This window comes from Argentina anserina, chromosome 2 (assembly GCF_933775445.1).
Source record: "Argentina anserina chromosome 2, drPotAnse1.1, whole genome shotgun sequence".
NCBI lineage: Eukaryota > Viridiplantae > Streptophyta > Magnoliopsida > Rosales > Rosaceae > Argentina > Argentina anserina.
In genome coordinates, this window is record NC_065873.1 from 26,475,611 (window position 1) to 26,496,968 (window position 21,358).

General features: G+C 40.9%; 2 protein-coding genes and 2 pseudogenes across 2 annotated transcripts; all 4 read right to left on the bottom strand.

Annotated features, from left to right (window-relative positions):
- Positions 1 to 2,179: 2,179 nt before the first annotated feature.
- Positions 2,180 to 3,953, bottom strand: LOC126784275 (putative receptor protein kinase ZmPK1; annotated as a pseudogene).
- Positions 3,954 to 9,406, bottom strand: LOC126784276 (putative receptor protein kinase ZmPK1; annotated as a pseudogene).
- Positions 9,407 to 14,594: 5,188 nt separating this feature from the next.
- On the bottom strand, positions 14,595 to 17,223 carry LOC126785231 (putative receptor protein kinase ZmPK1). The gene has a single exon (XM_050510853.1). The coding sequence runs from the start codon at positions 17,095 to 17,097 to the stop codon at positions 14,695 to 14,697; it is 2,403 nt and encodes an 800-aa protein (XP_050366810.1). The 5' UTR covers positions 17,098 to 17,223; the 3' UTR covers positions 14,595 to 14,694.
- A 1,326-nt stretch (positions 17,224 to 18,549) lies between these two features.
- On the bottom strand, positions 18,550 to 21,311 carry LOC126785230 (putative receptor protein kinase ZmPK1). The gene has a single exon (XM_050510852.1). The coding sequence runs from the start codon at positions 21,059 to 21,061 to the stop codon at positions 18,560 to 18,562; it is 2,502 nt and encodes an 833-aa protein (XP_050366809.1). The 5' UTR covers positions 21,062 to 21,311; the 3' UTR covers positions 18,550 to 18,559.
- Positions 21,312 to 21,358: the final 47 nt, after the last annotated feature.

Here is a 21,358-nt window from a genome sequence, read left to right on the forward strand (position 1 = left end):
ATGGACAACTAGTAGCTAATGTAGCTAGGAAAAGAGTGAACAACACAGTCATGTTTGGGGAAAATAGTAAATTCGGAACAAAGGACTACCACTGCTACTTGGCGGAGTTCAAGGCGGCGGAGGAGAGGAAGGTTGTTGCTGAGGACACCATGCTCTCTTACAAGGCTGCTGCTGAGGACACTATGCTCCCTTACAAGGCTGCTCAAGATGATATACGGCGTGAAATATAAATGAAGCAGTGTCAATGTGTGATGGTTCAGGCAAGAATGGTACATGTATTTATAAAGAGAACACTTAGAAGATTAAGACTAAAAGTTGGTTTCATATAGAAGTAGAACGTGATAGAGGGTTTGAGAAAGCATAAAGAGAAAGAAAGTGGAGATGACTTTCTAATAAATAAAAAAATATTTTGATGCTTTCCTGTCAGATGCTTTCAAAAGCCAAAGACTACTTTGCTACTTTGATGATTCAAGGGGCATCTCTAAATGGTTTTGAATACCGAAAGTATTCAAGGTGCCAAATTTTTCTGGTGGACACGTGGTGAGGGCAAAACTCTGGGACTCTATCACTAGTATGCCTGATCATGAGTTTCTTCTGATCACATGTAGCAACTCCACAAATTCTCAAGATCAAGTACATACTTCAAGCTGCGCTTCCGGCATGTGACGACGACAAATCTGCAGCTCGACTTGAAGTGGGGGCATTTGTAGACATATGAAATTTAATGAAGTAAATTATCTTCGTTAAAAAATTAAATCGACCAAGAGTCCGACAAAATTGCACACGTGGCCAAAAGTCAAAAAAATTGGTGCGGATGCGAATAAAACTTGTGTCAGCATATAAACGGATGATCGTAATCAAAGCTACGTGATTCCGACTTAAATCGAAAATTGTATGTCATTGACGATTCGAAATGGTAATCGGAGATTTGATTAAATTAATAAATTCTTTAACGACTATAATTAAATCAATTATTTTCTGTTTAATTTAGTTATGAGAATAACTAATTTTGAATTAATCAGAAAATACATATTGATTTAATTATACAATTAAAGAAATTTATTATTTTAGTGTCATTAAAATATTCTACAAAATAGAAATCTTGACACTATAAATACCCCCTTCAACATGAAGAGAGAGGACTGGAGAAGAAGAGAGAAAATCACTTGAGTAAGATCACTCTGACAAATCCCGAAGTCTCTCAAATCCACGAAGATCATCAAGTTCACGAAGAATCGTCAAGCCACCAAATCGCCCGTTCTTCATCAAATCCAAATCCAAACTCAAGTCCACGAAGAATCATCAAGCGGCCAAATCGCTCGTTCTTCATCAAATCCAAATTCAAACTCAAGTCCACAAAGAATCATCAAGCGGCCAAATCGCTCGTTCTTCATCAAATCCAAATCCAAATCATACTCAAATTCTTAAGAACAAGTGCACGTCACCCTTGAGCCAAGTCATATGCGGAGATAGAATCATAGGAGTTCACAAAGATTGTAACCCCGCGTTTGATATTCAATAAATTATATTTTATTTATACACGTGTCTGCATTCTTATTGTTTTTCAGATTCTCGTTCTACAGGCACAAAGGGATGAATGATGCACACTGAAGCAGCCATTAGAAACGCAGTTGTAAAGCGGATTGGGATTAGCAATAATGCAATATGTAGTAGTACATCCCCAGTAAGCGAGATAGAGAGAAGTATCAGCCCTAGGATTAAAATCTATTAATCAAGATGGTGATCAGAGTTTAGTCCAACCCAAAAACGTTCGAGTTGGGCAGCCAAGATAAATTAAACTCCCCGTTATTAAATTTTTGTTCTATTTGTTTTTGTATGTTAAAAGTAGCGGTCGGAATAATTTTTGTAGTGTACAGAAGAGAAGTAACAAGCTTTTGGTTTCGTTGACATAAAAAGTGTGGCTCGGTCCTTGCCTCCTGGGTGGATCAAAATCTGGAAATGTTAACAATCAGCTTGTGTTTATGTTTTAATACAGAAATGGACACATGATGAGCAAATGTATCCAATCAGACTTTGAATTGAAGAAAATTGAAACTGGAAGCAACAATGAAACTAAGATCAGCTAAATGCCTATGAGTTATAAATTGGGCAACAACTTCTTTCAAGTTGATGGCTATGGAGCTGAACATATATTCAGCTCCATGTGATCAGGCAATCCCTAAAAATCACGATGTAGAAGCATTTCAACAACTTGACTCGTTGAGGGTCTTGCATTTCTGTCTTCCTTTATGCACTGAAGCGCCACCTTAACCAGAATTTCCAGCTTGGCCTCGTCATGATCATCTCCCATCTTGGTCTCTACATCTTGGTCTCTACATCTTGAAAATCTCCATTCATTTTTTCCATCACCAATTGTACCATCATTTTCTTGGGCGTTTCGTCTCCACCTTCAACCCATTGAACATTACTTTCAGTTGGGTTCTTTCCGGTGAGCATCTCTAATACAACAATCCCTTAACTGTATACATCCACTTTGGAAGTGATGGGCATGTTGGTCACCCACTGAGGAGCCATGTAACCTCTGGTTCCTCTAATCATCGAGAAGTTTGAGCTGGTGTGCTCACTTCTGTTTAAATGTTTAATAGCTTTGACAACCTGAAATCCGCAACCTTTGGATTGTAATCGGAGTCCAAGAGTATGTTCTAAGGCTTAACATCACAGTGTAAAACCCACTCAAAGCACTCTTCGTGTAGATACGCAAGGCCTTTTGCTGTCCCTAGTAATATTTTTTAAAAACTCGCCTCAGGGTTCATCTGAGGCTTAAAAAACTCGAGACTTAGTTGAAAACACCTTGTCTTTCTAAGAAATGCGTAGAGGCGCAAAAAGCGTTCCACTATGGCTCAAAAAACGCACACCAAGGCTAAAAAACAGGAGATGAGCCGCATCGCAGACTCCAAAGAGATCAAAACTTCATCAATTCGATAAACTAACACGTAGATCATGAAGTGGAGATGAGAATCTATACCGAGAACAACCCAATCGGTGGTTGGAGACGTCGGAAAACGCTGCAAATCATCAGAAGGAAACCCAGAACAATCAATGCTTCCCCTCTTTGACTTTCCCTTCTCCGATGACGGTGGGTCGAGGCACGACATGGAGAGGACGGCGGTGAAGAGGAGGTCACAACGCGACCAGTGCGCTGGCGGTGGAATCACTTCGGGAAGTCGCTCGGTCGTTGGGTGCAGAGGAATGAGGTCGGGAGTTCAATATGTTTTTGGGATAAAATGAAGCCTTTTGTTTTTCTTTCCAATATTAATCATAGCCAATTTACTGATCCAATGGCTAGGATTTAATTGATCAATTTCTACGGCCAAGATCACACCGTAACTAATTCCCATTTTCCAAATACATTCCTTATATTTCCAAACCTTAGGAAATAATATTATATTAACTCTGGAACCCAGAAAATTCTCCGAAAATTTCTACGTTCTCGTCGTAACGTATACTTTAATATCATGTTCTTTAATCAACAGGTTCACTTAATCGAAACTCACAAATAATATTCTCTAGCATTTACTGAATTAATCACTGAGATCGTAAAATAATCATCATACAATCTCAACTTAGCTCGTCAATAATTCTGGGGCTTACAGTAGATCAAGTTATGTTGGTAAACTTTTTGAATTGTATGGTTCTAGACTTTTGCTACTTTACTTAATATATGTATGCATAACAATTGTAATGTTTTATAAGCTATTCTTCAAGTAATATGTATAAGAATAATAGTTACATTTAAATAGGTTTATTTATTATTCTTATGTCGCAAGGTTTACGCCTTTTACGTCTTACGCCTTAAGTCTCTATGTTCTCGGAAAAATGCATTGAGGTACGCCTTAGCGTTTTAAAACATTGGTCCCTAGAGCAATTTCATACCTCTTCTTCCGATCAAGCATATTGGAAGACAAGCTTTTCTCCAAGGAACCATGCTCCATTCACTCGTACACCACAAGTCTATGCTTGTTTTCCATGCAATAACCCCACATCTCTATCAAGTTCATATGGTAGAGCTTACCAAGAAGGCTCACCTCACCAAGGAACTCAGCTTCTACTTGATTACAATCATTCAGTTGCTTGATCGCTGCAACTCGTTGATCCGATAATATGCCTTTGTACACAATTCCTCCTCCTCCTCTGCCAACCTCTTCTTTGAGACCTTTTGTGGCCTTCTTCAACTCGGAGTAAGTAAACCTTCGGAATCCACTGGCAGCTTGAGCAAGTACTTCCAATTCTGAATCTCTTTTATCTCCGTTGCTTCTTCTTGTCACAAAAAACCACACAATAAAGATGCAAACAACCTCCACTCCTCCCAAAGCGATTGCGAATATAAGTATAAACAGGATCGATCTATTGGGATCACTTCTTGCATATGTTCTGTCAAGCTTTGCTGTAAGTTTGGCTGAGCACATGTTGTTGGGATCTCTAAAGGCAGCATTGAGGAGGCCTTTCGGTAGCTTCACATATAGGTCCCCAACAAAACCAGGCGACCGGAACCCATTTCGCAATTGCGCCTTTGGATAACACTGATACTGACCATTAAAAAACTTGTGGTGGAAGCCAGTACAGTTGCACAAGTCCATGCACAAACTTTTGCATTGATCTAATGTGTAATTGCTATAGATGGAGTAATCATACCCATACATTTCAATACGTGGAAGATGAACGAAACCAAACTCTTCCTCTGCATTACTCTTGCATGACAGGCTAAAACCAGCCGGTTTGCACCCATAGGACTAATCGGTATTCAGGATCATTACATAACCCGGCAGACATGAGCATTTCCTACCTGTACTAGGAATATAGCTGCAATAGCTATTAGCTCCGCAAAGACCATGAGTTTTACATGGTTGTAAAAATGCTTCCCATGTAACATCCATTTATCTCCTAGCCCCTTTCGACTGTAACTTCGGAGATTACCATCTGGATCCATCCTGAATATTCGCTGCAATTTTGCACCGTAATCAATTGTCGAAACAATTAAATTATCTGATGAACTGAAATTTCCCAAGCTGTCAAAAGTTGCAATACGAGTGTTGTTATATGAGGATCTTCCAGCTTGATAACTCTCAGAAGCCATGGATCGGGCCAAAAAATGCTTGAAACATCGGGGCCATTGTAGAGATTACGAAGAGTGTTGTCTTTGTCGAAGTAAAATGAGTAGTAGCCAGAGGAATAGCTAGTTGGTGACGCTTCTTGAGGAAATGAGCTGTGTGTTTCTTGTGAACAGTTGCTGAGGCAAAAGTGTGTCCGTCGGTGAAGCAAAGCTTTCCCACAAACGACGTCGTTCCTCGCAGCAAGGAGAACAAGATTGCCGGTGTTTCTGAGGTGCAAGTGCATCGACGAGTTTGAACTTTGAAGCTGTGTTGGAGGACCACACCGTGAACCGGTTGAGGTCGGAGAGAATAAGGCTTCCATTCTTGTGCAGGGTGAGCTTGGAGCGTTGACCATTGACAGGCTCGTCACGATTTGCTATCCACGCCACGGTGAGGTTATGAGTACTGGTTGATGGCTCCGAGAACCATATTCCGAAGCAAAATGCATTTTCACCGACCGGAAAAAAGCCAGCAGTAAATACGCCGTCTGGGGACATCAATGTTTGATTTCGTTTTTTTACTGAAAGAGAGGATTCCATGCTCAAATTAAAAGCTGCAGATGATCTAAATGGAATAATAAGGGACAAAACAAGAACTACTCAAGGAAACGGAACCCTGTCCATGAGTTTGGTTGAACTTCTCAATTGCGCCATGCACTGCAAGCCAAAATGTAATGCAATATAACAATGCAACTCGACAGTAAGAGATATAAGGAAATTAAAGTTAGTGCAGCTAGCTTCCATGAAGCGTAAATTGAATAATTTGGTTATATTACTTGATCACTTGATTCGTTCTATACAACATCAAACTGACATATATAAGCTAACTAAAGTACTTTTGATGACAATTGTTGCCTTGATTTCCTCCGTGAATCACTCCCGTGATTTACGGAGTCAATCATGCTAAAGTAGCTAAAGTGAATCGCACTAACACTCCCCCTCAAGTTGGCGCATATACATCAACCATGCCCAACTTGCTAAGTGCGTCATAAAAAGCCTGTTTAGACACTCCTTTTGTGAGCATATCGGCAAGTTGCTCTTCTGTAGGAACAAAAGGAAAACTAATGACCTTCGCGTCTAGCTTCTCCTTTATAAAGTGACGATCAACCTCCACATGTTTTGTACGATCATGTTGCACAAGATTATGTGAAATATCAATAGCTGCCTTGTTGTCACAGTACAGCTGCATAGCACTCTTAGGCTTAATATCAAAATCTTGTAGCAAATTTCTAAGCCATAACAATTCACACACTCCCTGAGCCATACCTCTGTATTCTGCTTCAGCACTAGATCGAGCTACCACATTTTGTTTCTTACTCCTCCACGTAACAAGATTGCCTCCAACAAAGGTAAAGTATCCTGATGTGGACCTCCAATCGGTAATATTTCCAGCCCAGTCTGCATCTGTGAAGCCACAAATCTCAAGGATATTGTTGTGATTAGAAAACATTACTCCTATCCCTGGAGCTGACTTCAAGTACCTCAAAATCCTCATAACAGCATCCATGTGATCCACACTCGGATTATGCATGAACTGACTCACTACACTTACTGCATATGCAACATCTGGCCTGGTATGTGACAAATAAATCAGACGTCCAACTAGCCTCTGATAACGAGTTTTATCAGTGGGCACTTGATCTGGGTACTCTGCTAACCGATGGTTCTGCTCAATAGGAGTATCACTTGGAGTGCAATCTAACATACCTGTCTCTGTTAGTAGATCAAGGATGTACTTCATCTGACACAGATAGATACCATCACTTCCCCGGGCTACCTCAATACCCAAGAAGTACTTGAGTGTACCTAGGTCCTTCATCTCAAACTCTGTGGCTAGCTGCTTTTGTAATCTGTCCACCTCAATAGTATCATTACCAGTAACTACCATATCGTCAACATATATGATTAGGGCTGTTACCTTCCCTTGTTGGTGTTTGAGAAATAATGTGTGGTCTGAATTACTCTGCGTGTAGCCAATTTTCCTCATAAATTGTGAGAATCTTCCAAACCAAGCACGAGGAGACTGTTTAAGACCATATAAAGACTTCCTCAATCTGCATACAAAGTTATCGGGAGAAGCTGCCACATATCCAGGCGGAAGATCCATGTATACTTCCTCTGTTAGTTCTCCATGAAGGAATGCATTCTTAACATCAAACTGCCTAAGTGGCCAGTTCAAGTTAGCAGCGATAGAGAGCAATACCCGGATAGTGTTTATCTTTGCAACATGTGCAAATGTCTCATCATAGTCTATGCCATATGTCTGTGTGAACCCCTTTGCTACTAGGCGTGCTTTATACTGGCTTACGGACCCATCTGGATTGTGCTTCACTGTAAACACCCATCGACATCCTACAGTCTTCTTGCCATATGGTGGAGGTACAAGCTCCCAAGTATTGTTCTTTTGTAATGCTTCCATCTTTTCTTCCATTGCTTTCCTCCATTTTAGATCTCCCAATGCATCCTGCACTTTGTTAGGTACTGATACAGTAGATATTTGATTCACAAATGACTCATATGACTTAGATAACCTTTTGGTAGATATGAAATTGGCTACCGGATACTTGGCTTTAGTCTGAAGGGTAGGTTCATATTTTTTTGTTGGTTTACCTCGAGTAGACCTATTTGGCAAAACATATTGTCTACGATTAGCCTGAATAGAATGACTAACCTCAGATGAGTGATCTTCTGTACCAGGAGAGCATTGGTCAGGGGTATAAACAGTAGTACGCGATACATGAGGGGCAGTTGTGTTGTCAGGTTCTGGTGTCTGAATCTCTTGAGTGACGACCTCCGGTGGTGCCTGTGTGGCTGATACCTTGGTAATCTCAACGGAACCTGTTACCATATCGACTGGCTCATTTGTCTCCCCCTCTCCATGATACAACTCTTCAAAATATGAATTCTCCCCCTGAAGAGCAGTATCAGAAGAGGAAAAATAACTCATGTCCTCAAAAAAGGTAACATCTATAGTGACATAGTACTTCCGAGTAGGGGGATGATAGCACCGGTACCCTTTCTGATGGCTTCCGTACCCAACAAACACACATTTAACTGCTCGGGCATCTAACTTAGAACGCTGATGTTGCGGAAGATGAACAAAATCAACACAACCGAAAACACGGGCAGGAAGATTATGAAAAGATGGTATTTTAACATGAGATGCAAGTACCTCATAGGGAACTTTCCCTTGAAGGACACGAGATGGAAGATGATTAATAAGGTGGGCGGAAGTAATGACAGCATCACCCCAAAGGTATTTAGGCATGTGGGCACTAAAAAGAATACACCGAGCCATATCAAGTAAATGACAATTTTTTCTTTCAGAAACCCCATTTTGCTCAGGTGTGTAAGGACACGTTGTTTGATGAACAATCCCGTGTGTGTTAAAGAACTCCTGAAAGACATGATTCACATATTCCCCCCATTATCAGAACGAAGAACTCGAATGGTAGCATTATATTGTGTTTGGACAGAGGTATGGAAGGCACGAAAGGCTGAAAAAACCTTATTTTTATTTTTAAGAAGAACAATCCATGAAAGACGTGTGCAATCATCAATAAATGACACAAAATATCGCATTCCTGACACAGTAGACTCTTTAGAGGGCCCCCAAACATCAGAATGAATTAATTCAAAAAGAAGAAAACTTTTAGTAGAAGTATTAGGGGAATAAGTAGATCGATGACTCTTGCCCAAAACACATGTCTCACAACACAAATAAGACTCGTCCACACTAATAAATAAAGTAGGCATTGATTTTTTCATAACACTAAAAGATGGATGCCCTAAGCGACGATGCCATAACCAAACTTCACTTAACTTGTCAGAAGTGGAGAGTAAAGCGATCCGAGACTGTCCCCCTGGTTTTTCCCCTGCGTATGTCAGATCCAGATGAAACAACCGGCCCTTCAGATACTCCCGACCAATTGCCCGTCCGGTGAGAAGATCCTGAAAGATCACATACATAGGAAAAAATGTCACAGAACAATGAGCGTCAGCATTTAATTGGGGAACATATATCAAATGATGAGATAAAGCAGGTACATAGAGTACATTGTGAAGCTCTATGGTAGGAGTAATACGAACAGACCCAGTCCCTAACACTGGGAATGCCTCACCATTAGCATTAGTAACATATGGTACGGGTGGATGAGACAATACGGTGAAATAAGATCGGTCATAAGTCATATGATCAGATGCACCAGAATCAATAATCCATGTATCAAAACTAACAGAGTGAGAAATATTAAGAGCCATACCAATTTGACCGCGGCCAACGATGGAGGAACCCATTGAATAATGTAAAAAATCAGGGATTTAGACAGCAAACAAACGCGAGAAAGGGAGAACAATATGTCGCTGGTGCATTGGCACTGTCGGTGCACTGGTACTGACTCAAGATAACCGGACCGGGTCGGGTTGAGCTGACCGGGTCAGGTTGAGTTGACTGAGCTGCTCGAATCTGGGCCGGGCTGCTCGAATTAGGGCCGGGCTGCTCGAATATGGATCGGGTCGGGTCGAGTCCTGTTTGGGAGTTGAAACCTCCGTCTCCTGTTTCAAGATTAGGAACTGTATCCAAGTCGAGAATCAGAACGAGGAGATGGGATCAGAAGGGCCAAAGAGCATGGTGATTAATGTGAGTGGGTTCAAGATTTGATGGTTGGCGATTCGATTCTTAAAAACTTCGGCGACTTGAGAGATGCAGAGCGCGGCGATGGTGAGTTCGCGGTGGTGAAGAGTTCGCGGCTGGAGATCTACGACGGCGAGGCAAACCCGATCGAGTTGGTGCAACAGCTGCTGGTCTAACAGCGGAGGAACGACTTCGGGTGACGAGCGGGTTTTTGATCGGCGAAGAACCGATTCGGATCGAGGCTTGATCGAAGGGACGGACTGAATCGAATGGTGATGATGATGATCTGATGATGGTAGCTGGAGTTGGTGTCCTTGACACCGATAGGCGATGAAAGGCGCGGCGGAAGAAACAGACCTGGGTTTGGCTTGGCACGCATGGAGGAGAACGGTGTCGAGAAGATGCCGCCGGTGGAAAGGTCTGCAGCAACGGGGAGATCGGCGCTCGTCGGAGTCGACTCTGCCGGGGAACGGTCGGGTATTCCGACTGGTTTCGTTGTTGTGGGAGACCACTCCGAGGAAGGGAGGTGACGTCGCCGAGTTGCAAGATTGCTGACGTTGTCGGCGGTGTGTGCTCCAAGGCAGCAAGCTCGGCGGCTTAGCACCAAAAAACTACAAACAACAAACCCAGGTAAAAACAGAGCATGGCTCTGATACCAAATTGAATAACTTGGTTATATTACTTGATCACTTGATTCGTTCTATACAACATCAAACTGACATATATAAGCTAACTAAAGTACTTTTGATGACAATTGTTGCCTTGATTTCCTCCGTTAATTACTCCCGTGATTTACGAAGTCAATCATGCTAAAATAGCTAAAGTGAATCGCACTAACAGCGTACGTATGCTTGGTCTTAAATGAAGATCATATTACATTAAGTATGATATAAGTTTTCAACGCATGCATTCTCTACTGTGGGCGCCTATCTAAGCTGACCAACAAGCGGGGAAGCCTAGTCAGTTTGGCCATTTGAAGGTATAAATCGCAATGCTTGTCAAATCATAGATTTGTTTGGTCAACACATCGTTCATGTAATTGCTTGAATTAGGCATGTTTACTCCAAGAAGAGGATGACACGTCAGTAAGATGCTTAATGGGCTCATTCTAAGGACACAATACAGAGAAAAATAAACAGATTTTTGTAACAGAAAATTGATATGTAGGCTTTTTATTTGGGCTCATGACCCCATGCATTCCTCACACAAGTGACACAACCCATATTTGGGCTTTGCAAGTTTCAGATTCTAAAGTTTTGTTTTCTGACTATCATGCAACTTACGGTGTGTGTTTGGCTAGCCGTAAGTTCTTTGGAATTTAAATAAAATTTTATATTTCAGGATTCATTTCCTTAAAGTTTTATATTTAGATTAGAATTATGTGAAAATTGCAATTCCTATGGGAAAAAAATTCAGGAAAATTAAGATGGAGATTCGCCACTTGATTCTATTAGAAATAAGTGTTTTTTTTTTCTCAATTATTCCAATTGGTGACCTCCCCAATTGCTATTTGTACCTTCATCTAACTTTTTTTCTTAAAATCTTCCATTTTGCCCCTTTTTATTTCTATCAATACCTCCATTCTAATTCAATATGACTTCATGCCGGTTTAACAAATGGGTAGAGCATTCATTTAGAAATCGTAACTGTAATAATCCGATTTTACGGGTTCAATTTGTATGAATTCGTAGAAATGTATAAACTTCGTAAATTTATTAAATCAAGTATTTTTCGCTTCACGACTATGTCAAATCGAAAACGGAACCGTCTTCGGAAATCTAAATTTGAAAAACGTTACGTTTCCGCGACGCTATAGTCGACTTTTACTCCGTCACTCTTTTCCGAAAACTTCCTTCACGAAAGTTGTAGAGCTCGTCGATACGATTTTGTGGACATATCACGCGTTCTAATCAGACATCGTACATGAAAGTTATTAGCGATAGAAGTTAATTTTTGATTTTGAAAAAAAGGTATAAAAGGGAATTTTTTTGGAGCTAGGGTTTTCAATTTTGGAAACCCTCACCCCGTAGCACTCCTCCTCTCTCTCTCTCTCTCTCTCTCTCCCCAACCCTCTCTCCTTTTCTCTCTCTGTGGGCGATCTCTCTCCACCGGCCACCGTGCTCGACACTGTCGGTGTCATTGGAACTGCACGGCCACGACGCTTCGACCGATAGTGACGGCGACGCACCCTAGGCGGAGATCGAGCAGCGTCGATGGAGCACATTCTCGGCTCCGTCGATCTCGACGTCACCGGCGTCGCAGGAGCTCGGAGGCACGTTGGCGAGCCCTCTCTCTTCCCCCTCGACGTGATTCCACCGGCGGTGAGGCTCGAATCGAGCTACAACTCCGTCGATCTCTCCCCCTCGATCCAATACTTCGCGGCGGCGATTGCGGCCGGTTCTAGACAAGGCAAAGGTATGGTTGTGATCTCCACCTCTTGCTCTTGATTTCTCATGTTGAATGTGTGTTGATTTGGTGGTTGTGGTCGGAGGTGGTGGAGCAGCGCGTGAGCGCAAGTGGAGTGATGTAGTGGTGGCTTAGGACCGTGGGAAGGGTGGAGGAGGGGCAAAGACTGGTTTTGGGCGGCGGTGGGCGAGCTACGTGCAGGTTTTGAAATTGGCGCGTGGGCCTCACGCGTGGCTGCCGGAGGTGGCGCGTGAACAATGATTTCTTAAACAGTAAGTTTTTATAAAAAGTGATTTATGTACGGTAAATATAAAAAGTAATTTACGTACAGTAAATGTAAAAAGTATTTTACATACAGTAAAATGTAAAAGTAATTTACGTACAATAATTGTAAAAATAATTTCTGAAAGGTAAATCAATGATTATTATTTACTGAATTAGTAATACGTAGACAAAACGTACATGAGAAGTAATATGTAAACAGTACGTACGTGAGAAGTAATATGTAAACAATACGTACATGAGAAGTAATACATAAATAGTACATACATAAGAAGTAATACGTAAATAGTATGTGCATGAATAATAATACATGAATAGTATTTACGTGAACAATAATTTCGTAAAGACAAAAAAATGCTGAACAGTAAAACATTAGTACTGATTCGGCATTTGAGGCTTTACGTAACGTTTCTAATCACTTCTTATCCAATCTAGGTGATCGACACAACAAGTAGAGGATTCGCTTTCGGAATTGTGAAAATTACGCTCAGGAATATAAGGTGAGTAAAACTCACAACGATGAGTCTACCCTTGGTGGTGATTCATAGTTACATTTTATTTCAAAAGATCAAATTATGATATGTATATGGTGTAGTGGGTTGTATATGTGTATAAATGGTAAAATCAATACATATATATGAATTGCTAGATCATATACTATCACATTTCTATATCCAACTGAGTTTATTTATCACACTAATATTTATTTTATTTAAGCATGAATAACTTGTTTTTTTGTACAATAACATGTGAGGAATGTATTGTACGTGGTTTTAACTTGAGTTGTGTTAAAACGTTTTTATGTCTTCGGACCTGTCTTCGGACGTGTTGGCATGTCAGAACCTAGCCTTGGCCGGGCGACGATTACGATTCAGTTAGAGCTCTAGTCTGTCTGCCTGTGTATTGGCATGAGAGGTAACAAATGGGTTATCAGCTTATGAGTACCCATATTTTTGGATATTGGGTAACAGATGGTTGCCCATTGTCTGGCGGCGTACTGCATGAAGTGTAATAGATGAGTACCTGGGTCTCATGAGTACCCGTGTTATAAAATGTATTTGGGTAAACAAATGGGTGCCCGATTTCTCATGAGCACTTATATTTTCAAATATTATTGGACAACCAGACGGGTCGTCCAACGACTCATGAGTACATTTATAATTAAATGTTTTCAGTATTTTTCTTTTATATTTATATGTGAGTTATATTGTTATTTTACTCATACGAACTGCAAAGCTTACCGAGTTTGTGTTTACAATCCCGATGCACTTATTCGATGGTGTAGGGGATAGTTCTGCAGGTGTGGATTAGCAGAATTAACGGACTACTCTGAAGACTTCAAAGTTTCCTTATTTTATTTTGTGGTGAGGATTGAGAGGATTTTACATTTCCATTTGATATAATGCTTGAATTATAAATTAGTTTTTTAATGACCAATTCGACTGAGATGTTTTGTGAACTCAGTAATGATACGCTGTGACGATAAGATGATTTCTATTTCGTGTTTCATACTCGAAATTTCGGGGTCGTGACAGTAACTGATTCAATCAGTGTATATATTATGTTTCCTCGGCTAACTATTATTCTCCATCAACATATATTTTTAATTATAGATTCAAAGACATTTAGAGAGCCCACAATATAAAGGTGTTCTAAAAAATAATAATGTTTCAATGAGCTTTTCAAATTTATTTTGGTTTCTATATGATCGAATGCACAGAGATTTTGAAATTTCAAAAGGGGAAAATTTGTCAAATTTGAAAAAAATATCATATCATACTAAAATAGAACAAAGGTGCACATAAAAATATGAAATGGGCAAAATTGGGAAATGTGGGGAGAAATGTTTTTGATGGAGGTATAAATAGTAAGAAATGGGGTGCAACTAAAATCACCCCCTTCCAAATGGCCTTAATTCTTGTTATTTTAAAAATTCTACATCATGTAATCCAAATAATGAAATTCTCAATTGATAGAATTTAAATTAATTGAATTATAATTCTCATGATTTTATATTTTCTATGGAAACTTAAATTATAGTATCCGATTAAAGTCTCAACTCAAATGCATACTTCAACATCTTCCTCTCTTTTTTTAATTTCTTTTTTGCAGTTTTTATGTTGGTAATTTGGTACCTCTGCCTCTGTAGTCTATTAGGTATATGTAAGCATGACTTTCGATCGGTTACGCCATCAATAAAATACACGCACATTATTTGTACAATAGTTTTTTAGTTACAGGATGATGCGGCCAAATGAGCCAACTAATGCTCTTGGTCTTTGTCAAGCAGCACAAGCATCTCAACGACTTGGCTCATCGTTGGTCTTTTGTCCCTGTCTTCTTCTACGCAACGTAAAGCTACTTCCAATAGAATCGCCATCTTCTTAACATCATATTCACCTGCAAACGAAGGGTCTATGACTTCTCCTATCCGAGCTTCAATCTCACTAGCTGAAGTTCCATTAAGTAGTTTCTCCCTCACCCACATGATCAGTCTTCTGTGCTCGCCGTCAATCGAATCCACATCAGGCTTTAGCGGGTTCTTTCCGGTCACCATCTCCATGACCACAACCCCATAGCTGTACACGTCCACTTTGGATGTGATTGGCAAATTGTAAACCCACTCCGGAGCAATGTAACCTCTAGTTCCTCTTATCTTCGAAAAGCTCCATTTCTTGAGGTCATCTCTGTTAAGTAGCTTGGAGAGGCCAAAATCTGCAACTTTTGGTTGGTAATTGGAGTCCAGCAATATGTTTTGAGGCTTAACATCACAGTGTAAAACCCACTCCAAACATTCTTCATGCAAATAAGCTAGGCCCTTTGCAGTGCCTAGAGCAATCTCAAACCTCTTCTCCCAATATAGCTCATTGGAAGCCAACTTTTGTGCCAAGGAACCATTCTCCATGTACTCATATACAAGTAGCCTGTGCTTTCCCTCTGAGCAATATCCCCACATTTCTATCAGATTCATATGATTCAACCTCCCAATTGTGTTTGCTTCTGCTAGAAACTGGCCTTCTCCTTGGTTAGTCTCATTAAGCATCTTGATCGCAGCAACTCGATGATCAACCAACACAGCTTTGTAAACAACACCTCCAGCTCCTCTTCCAATTTCTTCACTAAAACCCTTTGTCGCCTTCTTGAGCTCAGAGTAGCTAAACCTCTTGAATCCAGTTGCAGCAAGATGGTAACCGTACTTATCCTCATTGGAATCTCTCCGATTTCGAGTTATCACACCCAAAATCAAAAGTATACAAATAATCTCAAACCCTCCAACTCCACAGGCAAACCAAAGCAAAAATTTGACTAGACTAGATACACGGCTCTTCTCATAGGTCCTATCTAGCTCAATCACCTTTTCTAAGCAACTCAAGCTATAGTCTTCTTGTGGCAATCCATAAGCTGACAGATGCATCTTTGGCACTCTCAAATACAAGTCTCCGAAGAAGCTAGGAGAAGTGTAACCATTGAGCAACACCGTTTTCGGATAACAGCTATAGGAACCAATATGAAGGCTTGGAATCAGAGAGTATTGGAACCCTTTGCAGTTACACAGCCGCAAACAAAGATCCTCACACTCCCTGAATGTGTAGTTGGTGAAGTATCCGTAATCATACCCGAAAAACTCGAGCTTTGAAAGCTTGAAGAAGGTGGACTCATTTCTGGTGCAAGTGTAACTGAACTCAGGTTCACAACCATAATACCAGTCAGTATGGTACGTCATTTTGTAACCAGGAATGCAAGAACATTCTCTTCCGGTACTAGGCTCATAGCGGCACACACTATTAGGGCCACAAACCCCATGAATCTTACAAGGATCTTGAATGATCTGCCCTGTCACATTCCATCTGTCTCCGGGTTTGGACCGGCTGCGCAGCCGAACGTTCCCATCACAATCAATTGTCAGCCGTCTCTGAGAAGCTGTACCATAATCGGAAGCGATCAAAGTATATTTGTCTGAAGAAGTAAAATTGCCAAGGGAATCCATAACTGCAACCCTACTGCTGTTGTCTGTGGACCTTCCGGCGGATTGGCCTGTGAGCCACGGCTCGAACCAATACACACTTGAAATCTCAAGTCCGTCGAAGAGTAGACGGAGAAGGTTGTCATCGTCGAAGAAGAGCTTGTAGAAGCCAGAGGAGTAATTGCTGGGGCTTCTCATGGAGACAAGGATTGTGTTTCTGGTGAGTAGTTGGCTTGGAAGAAGAGTATCAGTTGGAAAATCAAAGCTCTGCCATAGGATGACACGTTGCGAAGTTTGCAGAACAAGATTGCCGGAATTGTAGAGGCTTAAGTTGGCAGGAGAGAATGAAGAAGTGGAGGTGGACCACACGTTGGACTGACCAGCGTCGGTTAAGATGAGATCACCAGTTCTGAGGAGGGAGAGCTTTGAATGTCTGCCATTGACTGGTTGGTTCCGGTTGGCCATCCACACTATGGTTCTGCTTCTGTAGTGATCAGATGACTCACTGAACCAAATGGCAAAGCAAAACGAATTGTTGCCGACTTGGTGAAATCCGGCAGTGAAAACTCCATCCGGTGAAGTTAAAACATTGTCTGGTTTCTCTACTGATAGGGATGAACCTTTATTCAGAGCGTCAGTGGTCGAAGATGAGATTTGGCAATAAACTGTAAGAAAGAGAAGAATGTGAAACAGAGCAGCCATGATACAAGAGTATGGCCACCAGAATCAATAGCACTAATTATAAGACCATAACGAGGGTCATGAGCTCATGAAGTCGAATGATCTATACACCTATCATTCTTTAAAGAGAGGCCAAAACAGCGGAATTTTTTTCTCTTAGTCCTAATTTTTGAGGTGCCTTTTCAATTGAACTACTGCACAAAATACGTCTGCAGAATTCTTTAGGATAATGACACATTTAGTTGTGAGGTCTTATTACGTATGAGAAAATTGTATTAGCATAGACTTTGATATTTATTTTAAAGTCGTGTGGCTGCTGCTCGGAAGTCGTCGGATTTATACCATATTATCTACATAAACTACTGAGTGGGAAACATGGTATAAATGTATGATGTCGACTGCAAACTTCCAACAGCTTCTTCAATAATTCGCAGCCCTAAATGACTATCAAGTTGCTTCGGAAGTCAACTGGTCCTGAACTGTTCCAAAAATATGGCGATAGAAGTTCTGTTTATCTTAACTTATCCGATTTATTCTTGAGTGGCAAGGGGGATGAAGCGTTTTAACAAGATATTCGATTCCAACGCAGATTAGTATCTAAATCTAAAAAGCATTTGCCGTCGTTGATCCTATCTAAAAAGTTAAGTACTTGCTTGATGTCATAAAACATATTGTCGAAGGCATTGTGTTTCGTATCATATTACAATAAGCCACAAATGACGATTATGAAAGCATTTTTTTTAAAGTTAATTATTTATTTATTTAATAAAGGAGGGGACAAAAATCTGACTTCATATGTTTGATAAACTCCAACAAAGAGGATAAATAAAAGCTTAATCCGGCATGTGTACACCAACACATGCAAAACTACAGATATAAAAACTTTTAGCAAATAGCAAACCATCAGCCAAGAAACCCTTAATTAAAGGACGGGATGAAGTTGGTAGCATTGACAGACAGTTGTGAGATACCAAGAATAGAGAAGAAAATAAACATATCATGATGTTTCTCGTAAGAATGAAAGAAGTGCATAACAGACTCTCTGAATAATTCCAAAAGATAACGTTTGGCTTCCAACACATTAAAAATCTTACATTCGAAACCCACCAGATTCCTAGTGATCTAAGTAAACCAAATTAGATTACAGGAGACTGGAAACCAAAGTCGACGTTTAGGTTTTGGGAACGCTGAAACACCAACACCATTAAACACTTTATCAAGAATACTCAAAGACGAGAATAAATGAGAAAATAGAAGGCTTACGATTATGAAAGCATGCTTACTTGCAGGCTTGCAGCTCAGACACCCATGTTACTAATTCTGTTCTTAAAAAGATTTATATATATCTTAACTACAATTACATTACAGGTGAACATGCATGAAGTATTTACAAATTCAAAACCTATGTAAGGGTGGAACTAGACTTACAATTTGAGCAATACTAGAAAGTACATTCACTGGAAGTTCTACTACAAATTCATTGTCACTGAGACTCTTTGCCGTGCACTAGAAGCCTCTCAACTACTTGACTCATGGTTGGTCTTGAGTCTCTGTCTTCTTCCACACAATGTAGGGCTACCCTTAGCAGAATCTCCATCTTCTCTACATCGTATTTCCCTGCAAATGAGGGGTCTATGATCTCTCCCATCCTGGAACCAATATCGGTTTCATTTAATTTGTCCCTCAACCACATAGTTAGTCTTCTTTGCTCACCATTACTGCTTTCCACATCCATTGTCGGATTCCTTCCGGTCACCATCTCCAACACAACCACTCCATAGCTGTACACATCCACTTTGGATGTAATGGGAAGATTATACACCCACTCCGGAGCAATGTAACCTCTGGTTCCTCGTATCCTCGAAAAGCTTGAATTCTTGAGCTCGTCTCTGTTAAGTAGCTTGGAGAGGCCAAAATCTGCAACTTTTGGTTGGTAATTGGAGTCCAGCAATATGTTTTGAGGCTTAACATCACAATGTAAAACCCACTCTAAGCACTCTTCATGCAAATAAGCTAGACCCTTTGCAGTGCCCACAGCAATCTCAAACCTCTTCTCCGAATCTAGCACATTGGAAGCTAACTTTTGTGCCAAGGAACCATGCTCCATGTACTCATAAACAAGAATTCTGTGCTTTCCCTCTGAGCAATATCCCCACATCTCTATCAAGTTCATATGATTCACCTTCCCAATAGTGCTAGCTTCTGCAAGAAATTCTGCTTCCCCTTGGTTAGCTTCATTGAGCACCTTAATCGCAGCCACTCGCTGATCAGCCAATACACCTTTGTAAACAACTCCTCCTGCACCTCTTCCAACTTCTTCACTAAAACCCCGCGTTGCAGTCTTGAGCTCAGCGTAGCTAAACATTTTGAACCCCGTTGCAGTAAGAAGGTAGCCATGAATATCCTCATTTGATTTTGAGAATGTACTACTCAACAAACCCCAAACCAAAATAATGCAAATGACTTCAACAACCCCAACTCCACAGGCAAACCAGAGCAGGAATTTCACCGGCTTACTGACTCGATTTTTAATATACTCCCTCTTGAGATCAACTACTACTCCCATGCAACTAAGCCCTAGATTCGTCGGGGGCTGCATGTCTATGCTAGAGAAGAAGTGAGCCTTGGGCAGTCTCAGATAGAAGTAACCTTGAGTGTTCCACCTGTGCCCACTTAGCAACTGCGTCTTGGGATTACAATTATAAACACCAGAAGCAAATGTGTACTGAAACCCCTTGCAGTTATCCAGTTCCAAGCATCTTTTCTCGCAATCACCATAGCTGTAACTTTGGTACTCATTGTAATCGTAACCATAGAACTCAATTTGGGAAAGTTGCTGAAAAAGAGACTCGCCTTCTCCATAAGAGAACTGAAACTCCGGTTGACACCCAAGAGACCAGTCAGTATGATTTTGCATCTGATAACCTGGAAGGCATGAGCATTTCCTACCAGAACTAGGATCATAGCTACAGACACTGTTAGCTCCACAAATTCCATGAATCACACAAGGGTCTGAAAAGGCCTGCCATGAAACTACCCAACTCTCTCCGGGCATTTTCCGACTATACAATCGAACATTTCCATCAAAATCAATAGTCAATCTCCTCTGCCACTTAGCACCATAATCGGCTGCAAGAAAAGTCATATTGTCTGAAGACACAAAACTGCCCAAGGAATCAAGCAAGGCAGTTCTACTGCTGTTGTAAGTAGACCTTGCATTATCCCAGCTCACATAAGCAGGGTTGGGCCAGTAGACACTAGAAATCTCAGGGCCATCAAAGAGTAGCCGGAGAAGGTTATCATTATCGAAGAAGAGCTTATAGAAGCCAGAGGAGAAGTTGCTATGGCTTCTGGTGGAGATAAGGGTGGCGGTTCTGGTGAATGGTTGGAGTGGAAGTAGGGTGTCAGTTGGAGAATCAAAGCTCTGCCATAGAACAACCTTCGTGTTTAGATTATGCAGAACCAGATTACCGGAGTCGTGGAGGCTTAAGCCGGCAGGGGAGAGTGAGTTGGTGGTTGTGGTCCAAACGTGAGATTGAGCAGCATCAGTTAAGATGAGATTACCAGTTCTTTGGAGTGTAAGCTTTGAACGCTTCCCGTTGACTGGTTGGTCACGATTTGCCATCCAAACTATGGTAAGATTCTGGTGAGAGTCCGGTGACGATGATGATGGCTCGTTGAACCAAATGGCGAAGCAATATGAGTTGTTTCCAACTTGATGGAAGCCGGCGGTGAAAACACCTCCGGCTGAAACCAGAACATCTTCAGGTTTCTCTATAGAGAGGGATGAACCTTCACGCAACGAGTCGGAGGTTGAAGATGAAGTTGGAGATATGATGGCAAAAGAGAGTAGGATGAGAAACAGAGGATCCATGAAAAAAAATACAGAGAGAGAGAGAGAGAGAGAGTTCAAAGTTCTAACACAGTTGATGTGATAAGGGTAAGGAGATACTGAAAGGCAAGGGCATTTGTACCAACAGAGCATTCACACGGTGGACTAAGTTGAGGAGGAGGCCGTTGGCGATTCGAAAAGGGGAAATCAACAGTTTTCACTGTAGTATTTGATGTAACACCAATCTGCCGCACCATATACGTTTGCAATATTTAATGAAACTTTCATATGACAAGGTTTTTATTCAAGAGACCTGAAGTCAGGTAAAACCAGTCAGCTTCTTGCAGAAATGCTGACAGAATTCTTAATCTGAAATCTGAAATGGAGTTGCTGCCGTCAGGCGGCTCAGGTTTCATTTTCAAGAAAGTTAAACTGAAGCAACTGCTTTAA

Coding starts and splice junctions, on each gene's coding strand:
- LOC126785231 (XM_050510853.1), bottom strand. CDS start 17,097: ATGGCTGCTCTGTTTCACATTCTTCTCTTTCTTACAGTTTATTGCCAA.
- LOC126785230 (XM_050510852.1), bottom strand. CDS start 21,061: ATGCTCTGTTGGTACAAATGCCCTTGCCTTTCAGTATCTCCTTACCCT.